The sequence below is a fragment of the Mytilus galloprovincialis genome, chromosome 11, assembly GCF_965363235.1.
Source record: "Mytilus galloprovincialis chromosome 11, xbMytGall1.hap1.1, whole genome shotgun sequence".
NCBI lineage: Eukaryota > Metazoa > Mollusca > Bivalvia > Mytilida > Mytilidae > Mytilus > Mytilus galloprovincialis.
This window is the reverse complement of record NC_134848.1, coordinates 76,106,353-76,128,246: the sequence shown is the minus strand read 5'-3', so window position 1 is coordinate 76,128,246 and position 21,894 is coordinate 76,106,353. Positions and strand designations below refer to the sequence as shown.

Sequence of the window (21,894 nt, the reverse complement as noted above, 5' to 3'; positions counted from 1 at the left end):
CTGTACAAAAGCAACATCTAGCATGTACTTACTTTTTTTTTTTATTAACACTGTTTTGATAAAGTAAGTTAAGAGGAAAATAATGTATACAAACTAAGTGAAAATCGACCATAGCCATTTTTTATTTTCAAAAATAACTTTCCCTTTTTAGTTCACTTTAATCTCGTTGGGTATATTAACTAATTATTTGTTTTTAATAAATATACATATAAAATATATAGATACTTTTACAAGAGACATCAAGTTTATGCTTAGGTTTTTCATTATATAGTGTAAATGAAAATTGGAGAAATATGAGAGAAAACACAATGAATAGTAAAAAAGAGCACAAATGAAAGTAGGTCACAGTGATGTCTTTTTTTCTGTTACAGAATGCCATGTCCTCTTTTAAAGAGAAGATACAAAACAAGGTGGAAGTATGTGTATTACATTATATTATCGTTTACCATGACAATTCTAGTGACAATGTACTATAGGGATAACGACAAATCTCTATGGCCTATTCCTCACCATGGACTAATATCCAACACATATCACCCGTATGTAAAAATATTTCCAGATCGACAGTTCGGACCCGATAAAACAAATAAAGTTATACTGCTATGGACTAAGTACTTTGAAACGTACGAATGGCTTCATACAATACCATCACACACAAGACACTGTCCGAAGGAATGTATCATTACAAACAATAGAGAAGATTTATCACAAAGCGATGCAGTACTATTTCATTTTACAGACAAAGATTTGTTTATGAACGATTTACCCACAAAAAGACTTCTTTCACAGGTGTGGGCTTTATTCATAAATGAACCTAATATCTTTGTGCAAGAGAGTTTCACACCATGGGCAAACGTATTTAACTGGACTATTTCATACAGGAGACATTCTACTGTGTTTATGCCATACGGGATGTATGAACCTATTCCGAATAAACTGCTTCCGAATGTCTCGCGCATTAATCCACCTATATACCCAACACAATACAGAGACAAGATGGCCTACGCAGTTGTAAGCCGTTGTGCCGATGATGCCGAGCGGTACAGACTAATCAATGAATTAAGTCAGCACATCAATGTCGACTATTACGGTGAATGTGGAAATTTGAAATGTGAAATAAAACATAATTCATGTTTACCTCCAAACACTCTGAGACGATACAGATTTCGTCTGGCTTTTGAGGACAGTAATTGTCGAGACTATGTGACAGAGAAGTTCTGGGATACTCTTTCTAATGGAATCATTCCCGTCGTCAATTGGAAATCAGCTCAACGAGATATACCTGTTCCTCCTAATTCATATATAAATGTTTATGATTTTCCAAATATAAAAAGTCTCGCCGAATATCTTATTAAAGTTAGTAGGAATAGCACGTTATTTCAGAGTTATTTTAAATGGAGAGACCATTTTCAGATTTATACTTCGTTTTGGAATAGTTTTTGTAAATTTTGCACCGCTCTCTACGACAAAAGTGTACCAGCTAAAGTATATACAGATCTAGAAGGATGGCTGAGGGATGATTACTGCCAACGATTTACAGTAAGTTAAAACCTGGTTTTGTATGTTCGTTCAAGTTAAAACTAGTATCCAAGCTGTAATTTGTTATCTTCCCTATTAACGACTATAAGTTTTTGGTTAGTAAACAATAAGTAAAAATAAATAATTTCGAACAGCTTCCGAGCAAGAACCGATGCCCATAGACGCACCAATCAGCAGCACATCGGGGAAGATTGGAATGCCGAAAGTCTTGCTTCGAAAGTTTGATTTCCAGTTGTCTCCTCTGTCATTGCCTCCAGTATGTATGGCTACTCCTCCGCATGACTACCAGTTGTCTCCTCTGTCATTGCCTTCAGTTTTTATGGCTACTCCTCCGCACGACTACCAGTGGTCTCCTCTGTCATTGCCTTCAGTATGTATGGCTACTCCTCCGCATGACTACCAGTTGTCTCCTCTGTCATTGCCTTCAGTTTTTATGGCTACTCCTCCGCATGACTACCAGTTGTCTCCTCTGTCATTGCCTTCAGAATGTATGGCTACTCCTCCGCATGACTACCAGTTGTCTTCTCTGTCATTCCCTTCAGTATGTATGGCTACTCCTCCGCATGACTACCAGTTGTCTTCTCTGTCATTGCCTTCAGTTTTTATGGCTACTCCTCCGCATGACTACCAGTTGTCTCCTCTGTCATTGCCTTCAGTATGTATGGCTACTCCTCTCCATGACTACCAGTGGTCTCCTCTGTCATTGCCTTCAGTATGTATGGCTACTCCTCCGCATGACTACCAGTGGTCTCCTCTGTCATTGCCTTCAGTATGTATGGCTACTCCTCCGCATGACTACCAGTTGTCTCCTCTGTCATTGCCTTCAGTTTTTATGGCTACTCCTCCGCATGACTACCAGCTGTCTTCCTGTCATTGCCTTCAGTATGTATGGCTACTCCTCCGCATGACTACCAGTTGTCTCCTCTGTCATTGCCTTCAGTATGTATGGCTACTCCTCCGCATGACTACCAGTTGTCTCCTCTGTCATTGCCTTCAGTATGTATGGCTACCCCTCCGCACGACTACCAGTGGTCTCCTCTGTCATTGCCTTCAGTATGTATGGCTACTTCTCCGCATGACTACCAGTTGTCTCCTCTGTCATTGCCTTCAGTTTTTATGGCTACTCCTCCGCATGACTACCAGCTGACTTCTCTGTGATTGCCTTCAGTATGTATGGCTACTCCTCCGCATGACTACCAGTTGTCTCCTCTGTCATTGCCTTCAGTATGTATGGCTACTCCTCCGCATGACTACCAGTTGTCTCCTCTGTCATTGCCTTCAGTATGTATGGCTACTCCTCCGTACGACTACCAGTGGTCTCCTCTGTCATTGCCTTCAGTATGTATGGCTACTCCTCCGCATGACTACCAGTTGTCTCCTCTGTCATTGCCTTCAGTTTTTATGGCTACTCCTCCGCATGACTACCAGTGGTCTCCTCTGTCATTGCCTTCAGTATGTATGGCTACTCCTCCGCATGACTACCAGTGGTCTCCTCTGTCATTGCCTTCAGTATGTATGGCTACTCCTCCGCATGACTACCAGTTGTCTCCTCTGTCATTGCCTTCAGTTTTTATGGCTACTCCTCCGCATGACTACCAGCTGTCTTCCTGTCATTGCCTTCAGTATGTATGGCTACTCCTCCGCATGACTACCAGTTGTCTCCTCTGTCATTGCCTTCAGTATGTATGGCTACTCCTCCGCATGACTACCAGTTGTCTCCTCTGTCATTGCCTTCAGTATGTATGGCTACTCCTCCGCACGACTACCAGTGGTCTCCTCTGTCATTGCCTTCAGTATGTATGGCTACTCCTCCGCATGACTACCAGTTGTCTCCTCTGTCATTGCCTTCAGTTTTTATGGCTACTCCTCCGCATGACTACCAGTGGTCTCCTCTGTCATTGCCTTCAGTATGTATGGCTACTCCTCCGCATGACTACCAGTGGTCTCCTCTGTCATTGCCTTCAGTATGTATGGCTACTCCTCCGCATGACTTTCAGTTGTCTCCTCTGTCATTGCCTTCAGTGTGTATGGCTACTTCTCCGCACGACTTCCCGAGTGACTGATGCCTACTCCTGCGCACGACTAACCGAGGCCCGTTCTTGATGCCTCGGCCCATAACAATTTTCAATTGCTGACGGTAATAGTCAAAAAGTAAATCAGTAAAATCCAAATGAGGAAAAGAGGACGGCTGTAGTAGGCAGATTTAACAATACAAAATCTCATTTAAAATAAAATACAAACATAAATTTGACCAAGCTTCAATCATTTCAGACATTTTGAGCAAAAAAAAAAAAAAAAACCAATTGGAAGGGGTACAATATTTTTTGTTGTTGTTAAAATTTATGTACAAAGCCAGTTAGATTTTATTACATCTTTTCGTAAACTTGTGTTACACACATACCCAACCCTTCGAAATTGCACGTGTTCTTAATTATTTTCTTTCTGCTTGTTTATTTTTTTGAATATGCTGCATAACACACTGAAGGAAAGGTTGAACAAACGAAGAATCAGCAAAAAGGAAATAAAGAGATATGATTGGAGGAATACAAAAACACGATGGACAACACTATACTGAAACTAGAGATATAAGTGAATCATGGACCCCGAATACAAAAACACACGATGGACAACACTATACTGAAACAAGAGATAAGAGTAAACATGGACCCCGAATACAAAAACACACATGATGGACAACACTATACTGAAACTAGAGATAAAAGTGAAACATGGACCCCGAATAAAAAACACATGATGGACAACACTATACTGAAACAAGAGATAAGAGTAAACATGGACCCCGAATACAAAAACACACGATGGACAACACTATACTGAAACTAGAGATAAAAGTGAATCATGGACCCCGAATAAAATTGTACAAACTATCTCAGATCTCCTTAAGAAACAACATTGTTACGCGTTTAAAATTGAAACATTTCCATAGTATGTAACTTCTCTCTAAAAGTGTGAATATTATAAAACTTACATATAATCATTTTTTTCTTGTTAATCATAACATATTTTATGATTATAATTTTTTCTTCTCGCACACAATTCCTAATATCATGTATATTCTTCAAGGTAACAAAATGTGCATATCTTCAATGTACATTAAAAAATTCCCGATGACCCATACGTTTGATTATAAACTTGAAAATAAATTGCACGAAATAAACTGGTTTTTTTTTAAACAATAGGTAGTCTGAACAAATGTTTCGTTTGATAAATTGACTAATTAATTAACCATATTCAATGTTTTTTTCTGTTTTTTTTTTCAGTTCCAGAATCAAATACGACGATTAATCAAGAGATTTTTGTTTGACGGCAATCTTGTTGATTTGCGAATATTTAATTAATCAAATATTCTTCGGATGGATGGATTGGTAAATTTGAATGTCATGCAACTTGTTATAACACAAAATGCATTCTTTGTTCTACAATTCAATCATACTACATCATTGTTGAATACTATTACATGTAATAACGTCAAATAAATTATTTGTTATACAACTGAAGCATATTACATACTTATTGAAGGATACTGCCATACGTGAAAGACCCAAAATAAAACTACAATCCTTAAAGGGTGTGCCATCAGTTCAACGTTTGGAACAAATAATTTCGTATTAAATGTATATCAATGTAAGGGCATGCTAACGACGGTTTCAATTGTACTGCACTAGAGGAGCATTTGGAAAATCAATGTCTCTTCAGTTTTTTTCGATGCCAACAAATTTCAAATTGAAAATTTTATTCTAACGTTGAAGATCTAAAAAAACAACAGAAGGGACCAAGAGATTAAGGCCAACTTTGCTCGAGATAACAGAGCTATTGCATGACGGAGTTGAAAGTTCTGAGCAAATTGAAATACTGAATGATACACATTTCCCAACTAACAGCACGCTATTTTGGTAAAGTCGTTTGCAACTTCAAAAGTATTAACAGCAATTTGGCATTTTATTGTTTCAATGTTATAATGTGTTGTAAGGAATATTTATCTCGTAATATCACATTTGATATATTTTTAATCATATTTATCCAGAACGTATTGTCGTTTTACAAGCCGGTGGAAACCTGGAGGCACATGAAGTTGATTCCAAATGATGATGCACACTTCCACATTGTCCAAATCGTGTAGTACCTAAATCATGGGTGAAGTCAGATATCAAATGTTTACCCGTGCTATCCCATACCCAAACACTTCCAAGATGTGTTGTTGCCGCTGACCAATAACTGCCATCTACAAAAATATAAGTTTTCAACTTAATGCTAACAATGTTACAGATGACCAACATCTGTAGAAGAAAATATATTATATAATTGTATATTGTGCCTTCCAAATGCTGTGAAGAACATTATATGTAGGTTTAAAGATGTCAGTTAGTCGTATATTGTTATCCAAATGGAGACGCAAATGTCAAAGAAGAACAAAATCTTTAGATGTAAAGAGATTATTTAGTTGTATAGCATTTATCCAAATACCTCGAATGACACAAACGTTCACAATTTATACATATAAGAAGATGTGGTAGGAGTGCTTAAGAGACAACTCCAAGTCAAAATTTGTAAAAATTAACCATTAAAGATCAAAGTACGGTTTTCAACACGGAGCCTTGGCTCACAATGAACAGCAAGCTATAAAGAGCCCCCAAACATGACTAGTATATAACCATTCAAACAGGAAAACAAACGGTCTTGTCTAAATCAAAGACGAGAAACGAGAAACATTTATGAACCACACCAAACAAACGACAACCACTGAACATCAGGTTCCTAATTTTCGACTGGTGCAAACATATACAGCGGCTTTACACGTTTTAATAGGTACAAACCTTTCATGGAATACAAGTCTAAGCCTGTAATTCAGTGGTTGTCGTTTGTTTATGTGTTACTTATTTGTTTTTCGTTCGTTTTTTTTTTTATATAAATAAGGCCGTTAGTTTTCTCGTTTGAATTGTTTTACATTGTCTTATCGGGGCCTTTTATAGCTGACTATGCGGTATGGGCTTTGCTCATTGTTGAAGGCTGTACGGTGACCTATAGTTGTTAATGTCTGTGTCATTTTGGTCTCTTGTGGACAGTTGTCTCATTGGCAATCATACCATATCTTCTTTTTTATATTCACATCACAACATAAAAAAACACTATAAAATATCAATTGATTGCTGAAAAAATATATATCGTATATAGTTGTGCATCGTATATCAGATACAGATGAGTTTAATTGTTAACTTGCTTGCTAATGTGGCGTCATCGTCGTTATTGAGCTTATTTTGACAAAACTGACTTCTAAATAAAGGCAACAGTAGTAAACCGCTGTTCGAAATTAATAAATCGATAAATTAATCCGGGTTACAAACTAAATCTGAGGGATACGTATCAAATATAAGAGAACTGTGGAATGATTTCATAATATAGGTTTTAATCAATATCAACAACCAAAAAACCCAAAATAAACCTTATTATATCTTATGATTGGCTGACGTTGTCTTGTTTGTAGACATAATTTTGTCATGTGACCATGCCGTCATCACCGTGTTTTCATGGTTAACATTACTCCGATTTAAATGGAATTTAGAATTAAATTGTAAGAAATGACTGTAATATTTTTTCTGTCTATTCTAAATAACATAAACAAAATAAATCATATAAACCCCAATATACCAACATGTCTATTTATAACAAATCAAATTAATTCAAAATTCTTACCAATATGCAGATGGCCTGGACCATAGCGTAAAAAGTAACGCATGGTATGGCCCATTTCATTGTCCGAAACAAAGTCAATAAGTGAGCCACAATGTCTTGTACAATAATTCTGAAAAATACAAATTGAGTAAATCCGAAAACAACATCAATATAGAAATAAACCAGAATGGATTAATTTTTATAAAATTTTCAGAATTAATAAAAGATCATAAAACTATTAACAACTAACTATAACAACTTTAAGTAACTCGTAGATATTAGTCACGTATTGCAGTTGATATCGAATAGGTCATTTTTATGTATGTTGGCGTGTGTTTTTTTTTGCATTTCAGTGTTTTTGTTGTTTTGTTGATTTCCTCTTATAGTTGATGCATTTCCCTCGGCTTTAGTTTGAAACGCGGATTTCGTTTCTATCAATCGATTTTTGGCTTTTGAACAACGGTATGCCACTGTTGCCTTATTTATCGTTCATTGACGTTTTGAGAACACAGTTCAGCAGTACAAATAAAAAAGATGTGGTATGATTGCAATGAGACAACTCTTCACGAGAGACAAAATGACACAGCAATTAACAACTAAAGGTCACCGTACAGTTCAGCAATACAAGTATATTCTAAAGAAAATATCTCATAAGACGACTTCCTAACCGTACACAATGTATATTATAGTGTCTCCAACAACTGTATTCTATCGTGAGTATACCTTTGCATCATTCCAAGACATTGATACAGTTCCAAATAGGTAACAGAAGTTATTGTGGGCAATGTACCCCGTCGGACATTGACTTTGAAAGTTCAGATTACAGCCTGCAAATAACAGAACAATGAATAATGAAAACATTTTCCAAATGTGCCCTTACAATTGTTTTTCTTCATCGGTCACTGTTGTCAAGAGCATAAGAATTCTTGCTGTTCATGTTATGTTTTAAGTTTTGTGGCTTGCTGTTTGTGTTATCTTTCATCTTTCACTGAAATTTACATAGTTATCATGCTTAACTTTCCTTTCATTATTGTTTTCTATTATATAAATTGAGACATTTGAAAAAAAACCTAACGTAACCACTTCTTAAGGCAAAGTCGACCTAAGATAAATTTGGCAATTGTTTAATCCATTTTTATACATAGTTCTTCGCAGGATTATAATCTGTACATCCTTAGTTGTCAAATGTTTGGGTTTGAGCGTTCCTTAAGAAGATAAATCCAGAAAAGCACTTAAGACAAACGAAATTAGTAGTGTTTTTAAAAGCTTTACAAGGGACTTGCTGTTAACTTTTAGACGAGGTGTTGTTTTTGTCGATGTGGGTGATATGATAAGGTACATAATGACTAACTGTTAAATGGAGGACTTGGTGTTGTTGTTGTCGTTGTAGGAATCGTTATAATGAGGTATATATTTTCTAAATGACGAACTGTTTAATGTAGGACGTGTTGTTGCGACTTAAGGAATCATTGTAATTGCATTATGACTTAAGGTTAAATGTAGGACGATATGTTGTTGTTGTATGAATCAGTGTTGTGGGTTCTCTGGATTAAACGAGGCACATAAAGACGAACGGTTGACTGTAGGACGAGATGTTGTTGTTGTATGAATCAGTGTTGTGGGTTCTCTGGATTAAACGAGGCACATAAAGACGAACAGTTGACTGTAGGACGCGGTGTTGTTGTTGTATGAATCAGTGTTGTGGGTTCTCTGGATTAAACGAGGCACATAAAGACGAACAGTTGACTGTAGGACGCGGTGTTGTTGTTGTATGAATCAGTGTTGTGGGTTCTCTGGATTAAACGAGGCACATAAAGACGAACAGTTGACTGTAGGACGAGATGTTGTTGTTGTATGAATCAGTGTTGTGGGTTCTCTGGATTAAACGAGGCACATAAAGACGAACAGTTGACTGTAGGACGCGGTGTTGTTGTTGTATGAATCAGTGTTGTGGGTTCTCTGGATTAAACGAGGCACATAAAGACGAACAGTTGACTGTAGGACGCGGTGTTGTTGTTGTATGAATCAGTGTTGTGGGTTCTCTGGATTAAACGAGGCACATAAAGACGAACAGTTGACTGTAGGACGCGGTGTTGTTGTTGTATGAATCAGTGTTGTGGGTTCTCTGGATTAAACGAGGCACATAAAGACGAACAGTTGACTGTAGGACGTGGTGTTGTTGTTGTATGAATCAGTGTTGTGGGTTCTCTGGATTAAACGAGGCACATAAAGACGAACAGTTGACTGTAGGACGCGGTGTTGTTGTCATTGTTATAGTTAGTGCTAAGGGCTCTGTTGGATACAGTTAGGTATAAATGACTTTCTGTCGATATAGAAATATCTGTGTTAGGGACTATGTGGGATACAGCAAGGTACAAATATATGATTAACCGTTAACTGTACATGCTGTTGAGTTGACATTATAAGAGTGCGTGCTTTGTAATTTGTTGGATACAATGCAGTCTACAGTGTATTACGGTTAATCGTTGGGCGTTGTGTTATTGCTGGCATTGTATGAATCTATACAAGAGGCTCAATGTGATACAATTAGGTTCAAATGACTTACAATTTGCTGTAGGACGTGGTGTTTTTGTTGGCGGCGTTGTATAATTCGTAGTTAATTGGGGGCTCCGTGGAATTCAATTAGGTACACATTGTTTACTGTTACCTGAAGGACGTGGTTCTGTTTTTGGTGTAATATTCGGTGTTGAAGGCTCTGTGAGATACAGTGATGAACACATTACTTACTGTTAACTGTAGGGCGTGGTGTTGCAGTTGTCGTTATCGGACTCGGTGTAGGTATTGTTTTCTGTGTTGTCAGAGAAGAAGCTAGATTATGATTGCACAGATCGCTATGACAACATCCACCTTTTGGTTGTAATGATTGTCGCTTACCAAATATGATTCCAGGTGAAGCAGTGAAGCGTTGACATGTCTGTATGTAAAAGAAATATAGTTATTTGTGACAATGCTTCTTTAAAGCTTTCCCTGTTTAATTTACGTACACTAAGTTGACGCCGTTACTTGTGAACTGTATTTCGAACAGGGTATCATCAGCTAGGTAGTCAGGTACTGACATAAACGAAGAATCTTTGTATTAAATCACCGTAAGTTCTAACGACGGGTGCCACATGTGCAGCAGGATCTGCTTACCCTTCCGGAGCATCTGAGATCACCCCTAGTTTTTTGTGGGGTTCGTGTTGTTTATTCTTTGGTTTTCTGTGTTGTGTCATGTGTACTATTGTTTGTTTGTTTGTCTTTTTCTTTTTTAGCCATGGCGTTGTCAGTTTATTTTAGATTTATGAGTTTGACTGTCCCTTTGGTATCTTTCGTACCTCTTTTCGAACAAATCACCCGAGGTTCTAACCTCCTCGGTCGCTTTTGATCATTCATATCTGTACATTATATATAACGTTTTCATCGTAGTCTTTAAAGTTTCATGCTTGAGCGTTTCTGGTTATCATGGTGAGGTTAAAACATTATAAACTTCTACAGTCCATTGGAATTATAAAGTGTTATTTAAATTTTTAATATTTTTGAAAACTTTTTTCGGAAGCTTCAAACAAACTCACCAGGCTACTATAAATATCATCAGTGACGCTCGAATCAAAAATGAAACTGTTCTGTTTACTCATAAACGATAATATCGTTGAACTGAAAAAAAATAGTTGCCAGTTTATGAGTTAAACTAAAATCTACTTACCTTTGTTTCCATGCAACCAAGCCTGATTACCGGTCTTAGATCATCCATACTTAAAGTTTCCATTGAAAAACATTGCTTGTATATACAATAAGAATAATACTTATACTATTGTTATTACATATATACTAATGTTAAAAATGTTTAAACGAATACCAATATTTTGATTTGGATCTTACGTGGATTCGGCAAAACCACAATTTTTACAAATGTTGGTGGTATGATAAACAAATCAGCAGGCATAATGTAAAGTTTTGGTTAAATGTAACAGTACAGTTGAAAGACACTACTAATACGAAAGTGTGTGAATATTTATAGGGCGTAGTTTTTTTTTTGTACACAAATTCGCTAACGTACAAATTACCGTTATCTCCTAAAATTAATATAAACAAATCATTTATTTACAAATGTTTATCGACTTGCAGTCTTTACAAAGTCATAGAGATTAAGTAAGTGGCTAAGTATGTCATATTTGATGTGACAAATGAAGAAATATCACCATTATCAGTCTGTTCGGCGCATGTGATTGTCTGTTTAAATACACAAATGTCTCTTAATCTTCATCGAAGATCGGTTCCTGACCCCGCAATAATGGTCTTTCACATCTAAATTTAAGTTTTACCCACCATTTTTTTTAAATGTTTTGTACTAAGTAAGGAAAGTGGCAGTTGTTACCCTAGTGTTCGTTTCTGTGTGTGTTGCATTTTTAGTGTTTCTGATGTGTATTCAATCTCTTATATTTTATGTTTTTCACTCAGTTTTAGTTTGTTTATTTATTTCGAACAGCAGTACTGTTGCCTTTATTTATTTACTTACTTTTGTTCCCTGACATAACGCTGTTACGTTACAGTCTTTAACATTGTCAACCTCATTACAATTATAACATCTAACTGAAATGGAAATAATTACAATGTCAACCTCATTACAACTATAACATCTAACTGAAATGGAAATAATTGTCAACCTCATTACAACTATAACATCTAACTGAAATGGAAATAATTTAATGTCTCTTCTTTATTTGAGTGTTGTTAAGCTATACACACAAGTAAATGAAATGGATAGCTAGTTAGAAGTGTAATATTCATTGTAACAACCATATTTATATTTTATATAAATTGTTGTCCCGATGCTTGTCCATATAATCATGTTATATTATCAATCCTCTTTTGTAGCACGAAATAATTCTTTAAGTTTTCATTTATTAAATCCTCAGCCTATAACAGTGCAGGAACTACACTAAATAAGAATGTTGCTTTAAGAAGATCGATGTTTGTTACAATATTTTCAGTACACACATAAATCAATATGTTCTGATAGTTTTCTTTTGTTATTTACTCACAACATTGTCTGCACATGCGTGGACATAGTTTTGCAGCAGCGCATGATTCATTTATACAAAATCCAGGATACAAAGCTGCGATTCGAGTACAGATATCTTCGTCTATATTTTGACATTCCTTTATTGTTGAGGATTTTTCAGTAGGCTCTTCAATTGAAAAAAGTCTGTTACATGAAATGACATTAACGTCTTGATGTGTTTACGAATACATACGAATAAAAAAATCGATGGAATAGATGAATAATGAATCATTCTCATTGATGTAAATTTAATTGGTTTATATATGATTTTATGTTTGAACAAAAAATGAATGTCGGCGTGCAATCCTACAGAAAATGTGTACATCGTTGGACATTCCAATATGTTTGTCAAATGTACACGCTTAATCCATGAAAACTGGTATTTCTCGAACAAAAATTACGTAATGTTTAAATTATCAAGCAGCCAAATCGAATAAGTGTACAATAACCCACCCTGGGTCATTTGTGAACACGACAAATATTGCTGATTGTTCTGTGTAGTTCTTTGTAGACTGTATGGGATTTAATAATTTTTACAGCAATGTTGTCGGTTTCTTGTCGATTGTTCATGTCCTTTTGTTATATCCCGCCTCTTTTTTATGCAAATAATATATCAGTACCTCTTGTTGATGTTGTATAGCTGGAACCTTGTATTTCTTCGGGGAACCTGTTGTTACATTGATCATCTGAACAACAAGCTGCATCAACACGGAGATCACGTTTTCCAGGGCTGCCAAAATTTTCCTTACATATCTATAATGAAACCATTGATAAGTTTATTCTCTAATCATGCTAATGTTATCTATACTATTAAACGAGAAGACCTCGTTTTATGTGTCGCTTCTCTTCCTCCCACAATGAATTAACCATCATGGGTCTATGTCCAATAGGTGCCATGCATAGTCGCATTTGTCATCCATTATCATAACTATTCGATTTGGGTTATTTTCGGAGAAAAACGAAAATAAATGCGTTCGGATATTGTTTCCGTCTTCAAACCGACTTTTAAGTCACACATTACTTCCGGTTTTAATATTTAGAAACAATCGCATTATAGATAACAAGAATGAAAAATAAATAAGCCAATCAGAACGTTGTCCATATCGTGTTTTTGGATTGTAAGGACCACTACTACTATAGTATTATACCTCGGTTTAAACTTTCACATATTTTTCATGAGTTATCTGTTGGGGTTAGGACAATTATTTTCGCGTTTATCTGCATTAATACTATATACAATTATGGCCCGTTGAAGAGGTGAATATCCAAAATTGTCAACACGAGAAGGTTATTTTATTGAGGGCGCAGCCCGAAGTAAAATAACTTTTAAGGGTTGACAATTTTGGATATTCATCGATTCTAAGGGGCCACAATTGTTTTATTATACCGAACTAACAATGGAAAGGCCTTTCGAACACTTAGTTACTATATTCTTTGGACTTTTTATAACACACACAAAAATACCTTTGACGGCTTTTTGTTCTAGAATTTCTCAAATGTACAACAAACTTAAGGTAGAATCTTTTTGTAAAATATTGATGGTCCTGAAAAGGACCTTTTTATAAGATATATCATCGGCTGCTGGCACTCTTTTCATGTCCAATGCCTTATTTCCTCTTCTCTCGGTGGGCTTCCAGTCTAACGTGAACGCTGCCATTTTGTTTATTTACGTCTTTGACGTCATTTTCATGGGAGATAACTCAAGTAAAAAACAACAAACTCAAAAGGTTATTCACCGGTGAATAATAGGGTTATTCACCGCTGGTGGAAATTTTTAGGGTTATTCATCCTTCCTTGCAATTGAATGAAAAACAACTGAATTATTCCATGTCACGTGATAACGTTTCACCCAATAGAATTGTTTAAAATATATGTAAGGTATAATAATGATTAATATACTACTATGATATATTAAGACTCTCTATATGATATAGCAGTGATCACCACGGAGAAGAAACATAGAATTAATAGTTAAATAGAAAATCAAATATACTTTAATATTCACAATATATATATATATACGTATGTTCATAGTATAACGCAACGCGAAAATAATGGAATAAAACAGAAAACAAAATAGTTTTAAAAAAGAAATATGGCTTAAAAATATTGTCCTGTATCATGTACCTAAATGACTTTTGATATCATTTCTTAAATTCTCCAGACATAAAATCTTTTACAAAAAATCATCCTGAAATAGTTAACATACTTTGAACCAAACTTAAAGTGCCCGCGATTTCGCTTTAAAGTCAAAAAGGACTTCCGGTTTCAAACTTGCACACACATTTTATAAGAGTACTTGGGGACAGGACAATAATTATCCCGTTGATAGAGACTCTCTATATAATATAGCAGTGATCGCCTACTTTCAACTTGAAATTGACAGTTAATAGCAAATACACTTTATTTATTGTGTACAATAAAATTGAGAATGGAAATGGGTAATGTGTCAGAGATACAACCATTCTGTATACGTATGTTCATAGTAAACAAAATCTGAAAAACGCGAAAATAATGGAATTTAACAGAAAAAAAATTAACGGACTTTGGAAGCAAGGGAAAAGGGCTTAAACCGTTTTAAAATGCTATTTTGATACCTTATATGAAATTCTACACATGAAATCTTTTACTGAAATTCTCCAAACAAAAAATTATTTACAAAAATTCTCCCTACAACAGTTTACATACTTTCGACCAAGCCTTAAATGCCCGCGATTTCGCGGGTGTGTTCCAGTCTTAATTAAATGAACGTGTTAAAAGGTTCATGATATCAGTATCATTTTATATTGATTTAACTAAACAGAGTGGTATCACCTGTGTCGAAAGGGAAAGCAACTCCCGCAACCAAATATCAAAAACTTGACTTCCAAAATAAAATAAAATAAAAATAAATCTTTTGGGAACATCATTTAGATATCATTACCCTTCCGGAGCACCTGATTTCACTCCCGGTTTTTAGTGGAGTTAGTGTTGTTTCTTAACTATTATTTATAACTGTTGATGTAAATGTTCTTTGGTTTTGTGAGTCTTTGTTCACTCCTTGGTTTTGATTGTTATTGTCTTATGGTGAACAAACTTACAATCAAAGCCAAAAATAACCAGATTCACAAATTGCTTTCCATTATCAAAGCACAAAAAGTCGTTTACCATATTATTTTTCACAAATTTAAATATTGCGTGCACTGAAATTTCAAATTAATCAAAATTACTCACAGATTTTGGGGCACATCCAAGTTTGTAAATCTTTTTGAAATTATCAGCAAAAGATCTGGTTGCGAAGCAGTACTGAAATAGAGACGAAAATACCAGAGGAACAGTAAAACTTATAAATTCAAAATAAATTTCAACTTAGTTTGTGCAACTAAATAATCCTAAGTTATTTGTCAGATACGTATATACAGGAGTATTTTATATCAAATGAATATGTTTAAACCCGCCTTTCTTTTGTAAGGATCATGTAGTTTAGTGTTGGTCGTTGGTTTATGTCATTCATTTACCATTGAACAGCCTCGTTGATCTCGTGTTAGCATGCTCGCATCTTGTGCAGAAGGTCGTGGATAAGTTCCCTGCCCGGAATAAACTGAGGACTTAAAATATGCTACGCACAAAGCACGAAGAAGTAAAAGCCAAAATTAGTCGGCTGAGAGTTGGAATACTGTGTCTGATTAGAGTAACATGCTTTCCTGTGGAATGTCACTTTGTGTCGGTTTTGTTCAAAGTAGGGTTTAACAGTCGAGATATATTAACATGTTATCTTCTTAATATGGTTGTTTGTATTCTAGTCAATATAATTACAAACCGATTTATAATCGCCCCAGTCACACCAGAAAACGGGGGCGAGCAGAGAATGTGTTTTATTTAGATTGTATTCTAGTATGCAGTCTTTTTTGTTGTTGTATAACTAATTGATGATTCCGATGTATAACAATTGTGTTTCTGTACTTTGTAATTCCACTATTCTGTTATTTATATACACACGATGTCAATATTTTTTTTACTGTTTTTCCAATTGAAGATAAAAAGATAATACGTACAAGTATGTTTTCTGTGGTAATTTCGACAGAAAAAAAATGTCGTAAAGAAATGTATTAATCTCTGACTTTTGATTCTTTTTTATCGGACACTCTGTTTTTACTATCAATTGTTCTGTTTTCATTTCCTTTAAAGAAGACCAGATCACAATTAACAACAAAGATTAAGGGGGTACTAAACACATAAGGGAGTTTATACTCTTTAATAATGAGCTGAACGTTTTGGTCACATACCATCAGCATACAGAAATAAAGCTTCTCAATGATCAACAGTTTGTCAAACTGCTATATAGTTAATGAAGTTATTTCTGTAAATTGTGTTGTTCAAATTTCATGAAATCTTATATTTTTTTGTCAAAGCATTTAACATATATTTTTTACAATTTTATGAAAATCAAACGAGCAAATCTATGTTAGTGAAGATATTGGTACTTCAATAAAGTAAAATTTTAATAGAGTAAAGATGAAATAAAATAAAATTTAGACGTTGCATAATGAATTACAGCAACTGTTAAGTTAATTTTCTACATACTTTAAATTATGATTAATTTCAGCTTACATGGTCAATATCTGGACATTGTGTTACATTCGTACATAATCTTGGTTCGTCCACTTCATGGCATTCGTAACATTTGACGGCTGTAGAATATTTAAACAATGTGTTATTAACAAGTTAGCATCAATATCAATGGCCGTTAAACAAAAAAGAAGGCAATATCATTGACAGTTAAACCAAACAGAAGGCAATATCATTGGCCGTTAAACCAAAAGGAAGGCGAAATCAAATACAAAGTGGAATATTCATTGAAAACCACAATTTTCGAAATGCAATGTCAAATGCTTATAAGTATATGCATGCTGGTAGAAAAATCTCAGCGGTTCAAAAAATTGAACAGATACAAAAAAAAATGAAAATACCAGTGATATGATATGGTTAAAATTTATATCATACGTTTAAGCTCTGTAAATACTGAGGCAAAATCTGTTTTATATTTCTTACTTACGACACATTCCACAACTCCTTCTGCACAATTTAGAAATACAGGAATCATTGCAAAATCCGGAATATATTTGTCCGAGTTTGGTACAGATACTTGTATCGATATCCTCAAAGGTCTGTCCAGCAGTCTGCACCACTGCAGATTGGGTCAACAGTATAAAAGACACTGAAAAAACATAGCAAACTGACGTTTATATGTGCATTTCTAACATAGCAAATCGCTAAAACTTTAATTTATAGAACATGTCAAAATCAACCGAAGATTCAGACGGTTTTCCTCCCTGAATGGAACGATAACATAGATATGAAAAAGAATGGTAATTATTGATGAAATCAAGACACCTAAGAATTATTCAGGCTTCGTAGGGGATAAGGACTAATATTACTAAGAGGGCCATAAGTATATAGCCTTCTAGCGCTTTAGAAAGTATAAATACACTGTTCATAAAATTTTATATTTGCGTTAGACGCGCGTTTCGTCTAAAAAAGACTGATCAGTGACGCTCGAATAAGAAATGTTTAAACGGCCAAATAAAGTACGAAGTTGAAGAGCACTAAAGACCAAAAAGTTCCAAAAGTTTTGCCACATACAGTAAAGGTAAGCTATTCATGAAGAAAAGTCTTAATATTTCAAATATTCAAAGCTATATGTAAAAAGTGAATTTATAATTTTGACCATATCAATGATGATCCATGTCAGAACAGAAGTGCTTACTACTGGGCTGGTGGTACCATTGGGGTATGGAGTATAAGTCCGAATCCCCTGTAAATATCACTATTAATATATTACGTAACATGGAAACATATTAGGGACCGGTCAAAATTTATCGTCACATAGGATCGGTGCAAAAAATAAAAACATTTAATAAAAGTTACAACCCTATGGCTTTCTGACTGAAAAAAAATGATGTCCTATGCCAACTTAGTAATAAAAAAGTTGGTGTCCTATCCCACTTTTCCAATGTATTGTAAATAAAAGTATACTTAATAGAGGAATTATGTTGTCTTTATAATATGATCAAAAGCAACAATTTCATGTTTTATTTTGTTGATTCGCATACAATTACAGGCATGGCATTATCATAAATTATACTATGAATATAGCATTGAAAAAAACAAAGAAACATTGCATAATGCAATTAAACCACAAATAGGTGTTTGTTAAACTGAAAAATTAATGAAGCTGCATGTATCTTATATAGAATTTTATCAATACCTTTAAATATTAATTATAAAAACAAGCTCCAGGAGATACATGAAACTCAATAGCATTTGGTTTAACTCTCTATATATATTTTAACCTGAAGACCCATAGGTTGCCTTGGAATGTGTTTTTTATAAGGAATTGTAATAATTGCTTTAACGTTTTCCCATTTGCAGAAAATGTACCTGATGTGACCCCCGAATGATTTTTGCTACTTTGTTGGTTGATGTAAAGTACATGATGTACATGCTGTATGTTTGTTGCACTTCACCATATAAGTGAAATTAAATTTTACAGCAAAACAATAAAAAAACTAAATGACATGGGATTCAGTAAGCTTGATATATATTTAAGATAGCTGCATAGTTTGATGAAAATCCAAGTTGATTTGAAAAAGTTATAAAAAAAATTAAAGTGTACTATCTCTATTTTGTCCAAATTGCAAATCCTAGCTTTTTTTTACCAAGATTACTTTAATTCTTAAATTTTACAGCAATACAACAAAAAACTAAATGAAATGGGATTCAGTAAGCTTGATATATAATTTTTCTAAGATAGCTGCATTGTTTGATGAAAATCCAAGTTGATTTGAGAAAGTTATAAAAACAATTAAAGATGCCTATCTGAATTTTTATATAATAATTTTTATTTTTACATATTGTATATTATACTTGTTATTTCAAATTTTGTTATAAATGTTAATAAAAATTATTTCAAAGTAATCGTTTGAAAAAAAACTTGTGTCCTATGGATATTATCTGTGAAAAAAGTGATGTCCCAACAAAAGCGATTCCGGAAAAAAGTATCTGTCCTACTGCACTTTGCACTGGTCCTATGTGTAGATAAATTTTGACCGGTCCCTTAAAAAGCAGACTTGTCCTCTAGCATCCAACACAAATACGACAATGCGATTCATGATTTGCAAGAAAAAAAGGGGGGTGATCAAAATCTAGTCGTATCTTAGGATGGCCAATTTCTCTGGTATATGTTGTATCAATTGGTTTTCAAAATGAGGAATTTGATGCAATCTTTGGGAATGTGTATACTTCATTGGCAATCTACCTAAAAACCAGAGTGATGAAAACATGACAGATTTTTTTGAGTATTTGTTTACTCCTTGGTTTTGAGTATTTGTTTACTCCTTGGTTTTGATTGTTATTGTCTTCTTGAATTATACCAGACACGCAAAAAGACTCTTGATAAATAGAACTACAAAATAAGATGGTTAGGTCGGCGATTTTTTTTCTGTCATGATTCATGGTATACCGCCATTTTGGATTTTACTATCGCAGTACACAATTAGTCTAGTTATCTGCCCAAATCTGCAAATTTGTAGCCAGATTAGCAATTTTATTGGTTAGACTGTTTAATTATATGGAGAAACCGTGCTGATTTACTGCATTAATCAATATATTTAAACAAATATCAAACATTTGTATTTTAGAATCATTTTTTTTTAAAACTGAGCCATTTAAGGGGAGATAACTCTTTCAGTAAAAAAACATACTGACACGGTGACACCAATTTTTTTCTTAAAACATATAATAAAACCTATCTTCTCACAATTTATTTCAAAATTCTATCTCATAGATTTCTTTTTATGCATGAAAATGTGCTTAAGCATGATCTTTTAAGCATTTAGACAATTTTCCACGACTCAAAGCTTGAAAAATATCACCGTGAACCATCTTTTTTATTAAATTTCTGAAAAGAGCATAGACAAATCTTGATTTTTGCAAAGTATGAACAAATTCTATATCGGGAAACTTATACATTTCAGGCGCGGATCTTAGGGGGGGGGGTACCCCTTTTTTTGAGGATCATTGCATTTGAATGAGGACTTGAAGTTGGACCCCCTCTTTGTCCTGGGTTAGGACCCCCATTTTAAAAGGGCTGGATCAACTCCTGCCTTTGATCTAGCTTAAGATTCGACCAAATACACGAGAAAGATTTATCAAAAATTTGATTTGTGTACATATATTTGTTTGTTCGTTGTCTGAGCACATTTATTTTGTATCTTTTTTCGTTTGAATTGTTTTACATTTTTTTTTATATCGGGGCATTTGACATATAGTAACAAGCAGTTGTGTTTTGAATCCCAAATATGTAAAAGAGACGAAAGTACGAAGATAAAAACAGTCATAGTTGACCGTACGGCTTCAATGCAAAACCTATGAAAATGATGCATATTACAAGAATTTAAATGTCAAGCAAATTATATGTGTGTTAGTGATTCTTACCAAAGAAGACTATTGACTTCATTTCTTGACGATTACAAGACCCACATTATTAATTGTAGGTCAGGCCACCGATAAGGTAGTATCTTTAATTATACCTACCACTGATATTAAAATTTAGAATTTATTTAAAGAAAATAAATAGGTGAACTACATTTCCCTATACATTAATTTAAACATAGATTGAAAAATTCGTATTTTGAGTTTTGTAATTAAAAATCTTTATTTTAAGATTTGTTTGTAAACACATATTCAGGATTTAGTTGCTATACGAAAATCTACTATTAATGACGCCAAATGAGTATGAGCTTCTATTTTGGACTGAATATAAAAAAGAAAAAGAAATCAAAATTTCAATCAATCAAAATGTATTCTTAGAAAACTCGGTTATCTCTTTCAAATGATACAATATTGAGCTGTACGTTCAACAATAAGATTACATCCCAATAAATGTCCTTGGTCACTGAATAAAATGACGAGAATGTTAACAATTAACAAAAGGTCACGATAAGGACAAATAACTTTAGATATCTTTGATATCATATTTATCTCTTTGATTGGTTTTGTTCGATACAAATAAGAATAACGATACCGGTATCTTTTAATCTTACGAAAACAATAAACTGACATCCATACCTTGCGGTAACACTATAATGGAGAACCATATTCTAAGATACCGATATACAGGACAATCATATCCTACGGTCGTTAACGATATACTGCAAATAGTTATCAAAGGTACCAGGATTATAATTTAGTACGCCAGACGCGCGTTTCGTCTACATAAGACTCATCAGTGACGCTCATATCAAAATATTTATAAAGCCAAACAATTACAAAGTTGAAGAGCATTGAGGATCCAAAATTCCAAAAAGTTGTGCCAAATACGGCTAAGGAAATCTATGCCTGGAATAAGAAAATCCTTAGTTTTTTCGAAAAAATTAAACTTTTGTTTACAGGAAATTTATAAAACAAAAAATGACCACATTATTGATATTCATGTCAACACCGAAGTGTTGACTACTGGCATGGGCTGGTGATACCGTCGGGGATGAAACGTCCCACAGGAGTGGCATCGACCCAGTGGTGTAAATAGTTATCAAAGGTACCAGGATTATAATTTAGTACGC

At 34.4% G+C, this 21,894-nt stretch overlaps 1 protein-coding gene across 3 annotated transcripts; it reads right to left on the bottom strand.

Moving 5' to 3' along the window:
• Positions 1–5,549: 5,549 nt before the first annotated feature.
• Positions 5,550–20,847, bottom strand: LOC143052811 (uncharacterized). Of its 3 annotated transcripts, none has more exons than XM_076225920.1 (13): positions 20,768–20,847; positions 17,328–17,489; positions 16,883–16,962; positions 15,506–15,577; positions 12,913–13,045; positions 12,273–12,419; positions 11,895–11,917; positions 11,747–11,797; positions 10,934–11,008; positions 9,979–10,165; positions 7,954–8,057; positions 7,252–7,360; positions 5,550–5,782 (listed from the first exon to the last, which is right to left on the bottom strand). In XM_076225920.1, the coding sequence occupies exons 1-13, from the start codon at positions 20,787–20,789 to the stop codon at positions 5,577–5,579; spliced, it is 1,371 nt and encodes a 456-aa protein (XP_076082035.1). In that variant the 5' UTR covers positions 20,790–20,847; the 3' UTR covers positions 5,550–5,576. The 3 variants fall into 3 exon arrangements, with proteins under 3 accessions (XP_076082035.1, XP_076082037.1, XP_076082034.1); XM_076225922.1 differs by lacking the exon at positions 11,895–11,917 and adding an exon at positions 11,849–11,871; XM_076225919.1 differs by lacking the exon at positions 11,895–11,917 and having other exon boundaries at positions 11,747–11,820.
• Between the last annotated feature and the right edge of the window lie 1,047 nt (positions 20,848–21,894).

What these genes read in the sequence shown, in the direction of transcription:
- LOC143052811 (XM_076225920.1), bottom strand. Translation starts at nt 20,789, where the DNA reads ATGAAGTCAATAGTCTTCTTTG. An exon ending in CTATACAACATCAACAAGAG is followed by an intron (nt 12,420 to 12,912) that starts GTACTGATATAT and finishes TTTCAATTGAAG; the next exon opens with AGCCTACTGAAAAATCCTCA. An exon ending in CGTTATGTCAGGGAACAAAA is followed by an intron (nt 11,009 to 11,746) that starts GTAAGTAAATAA and finishes TGTATATACAAG; the next exon opens with CAATGTTTTTCAATGGAAAC.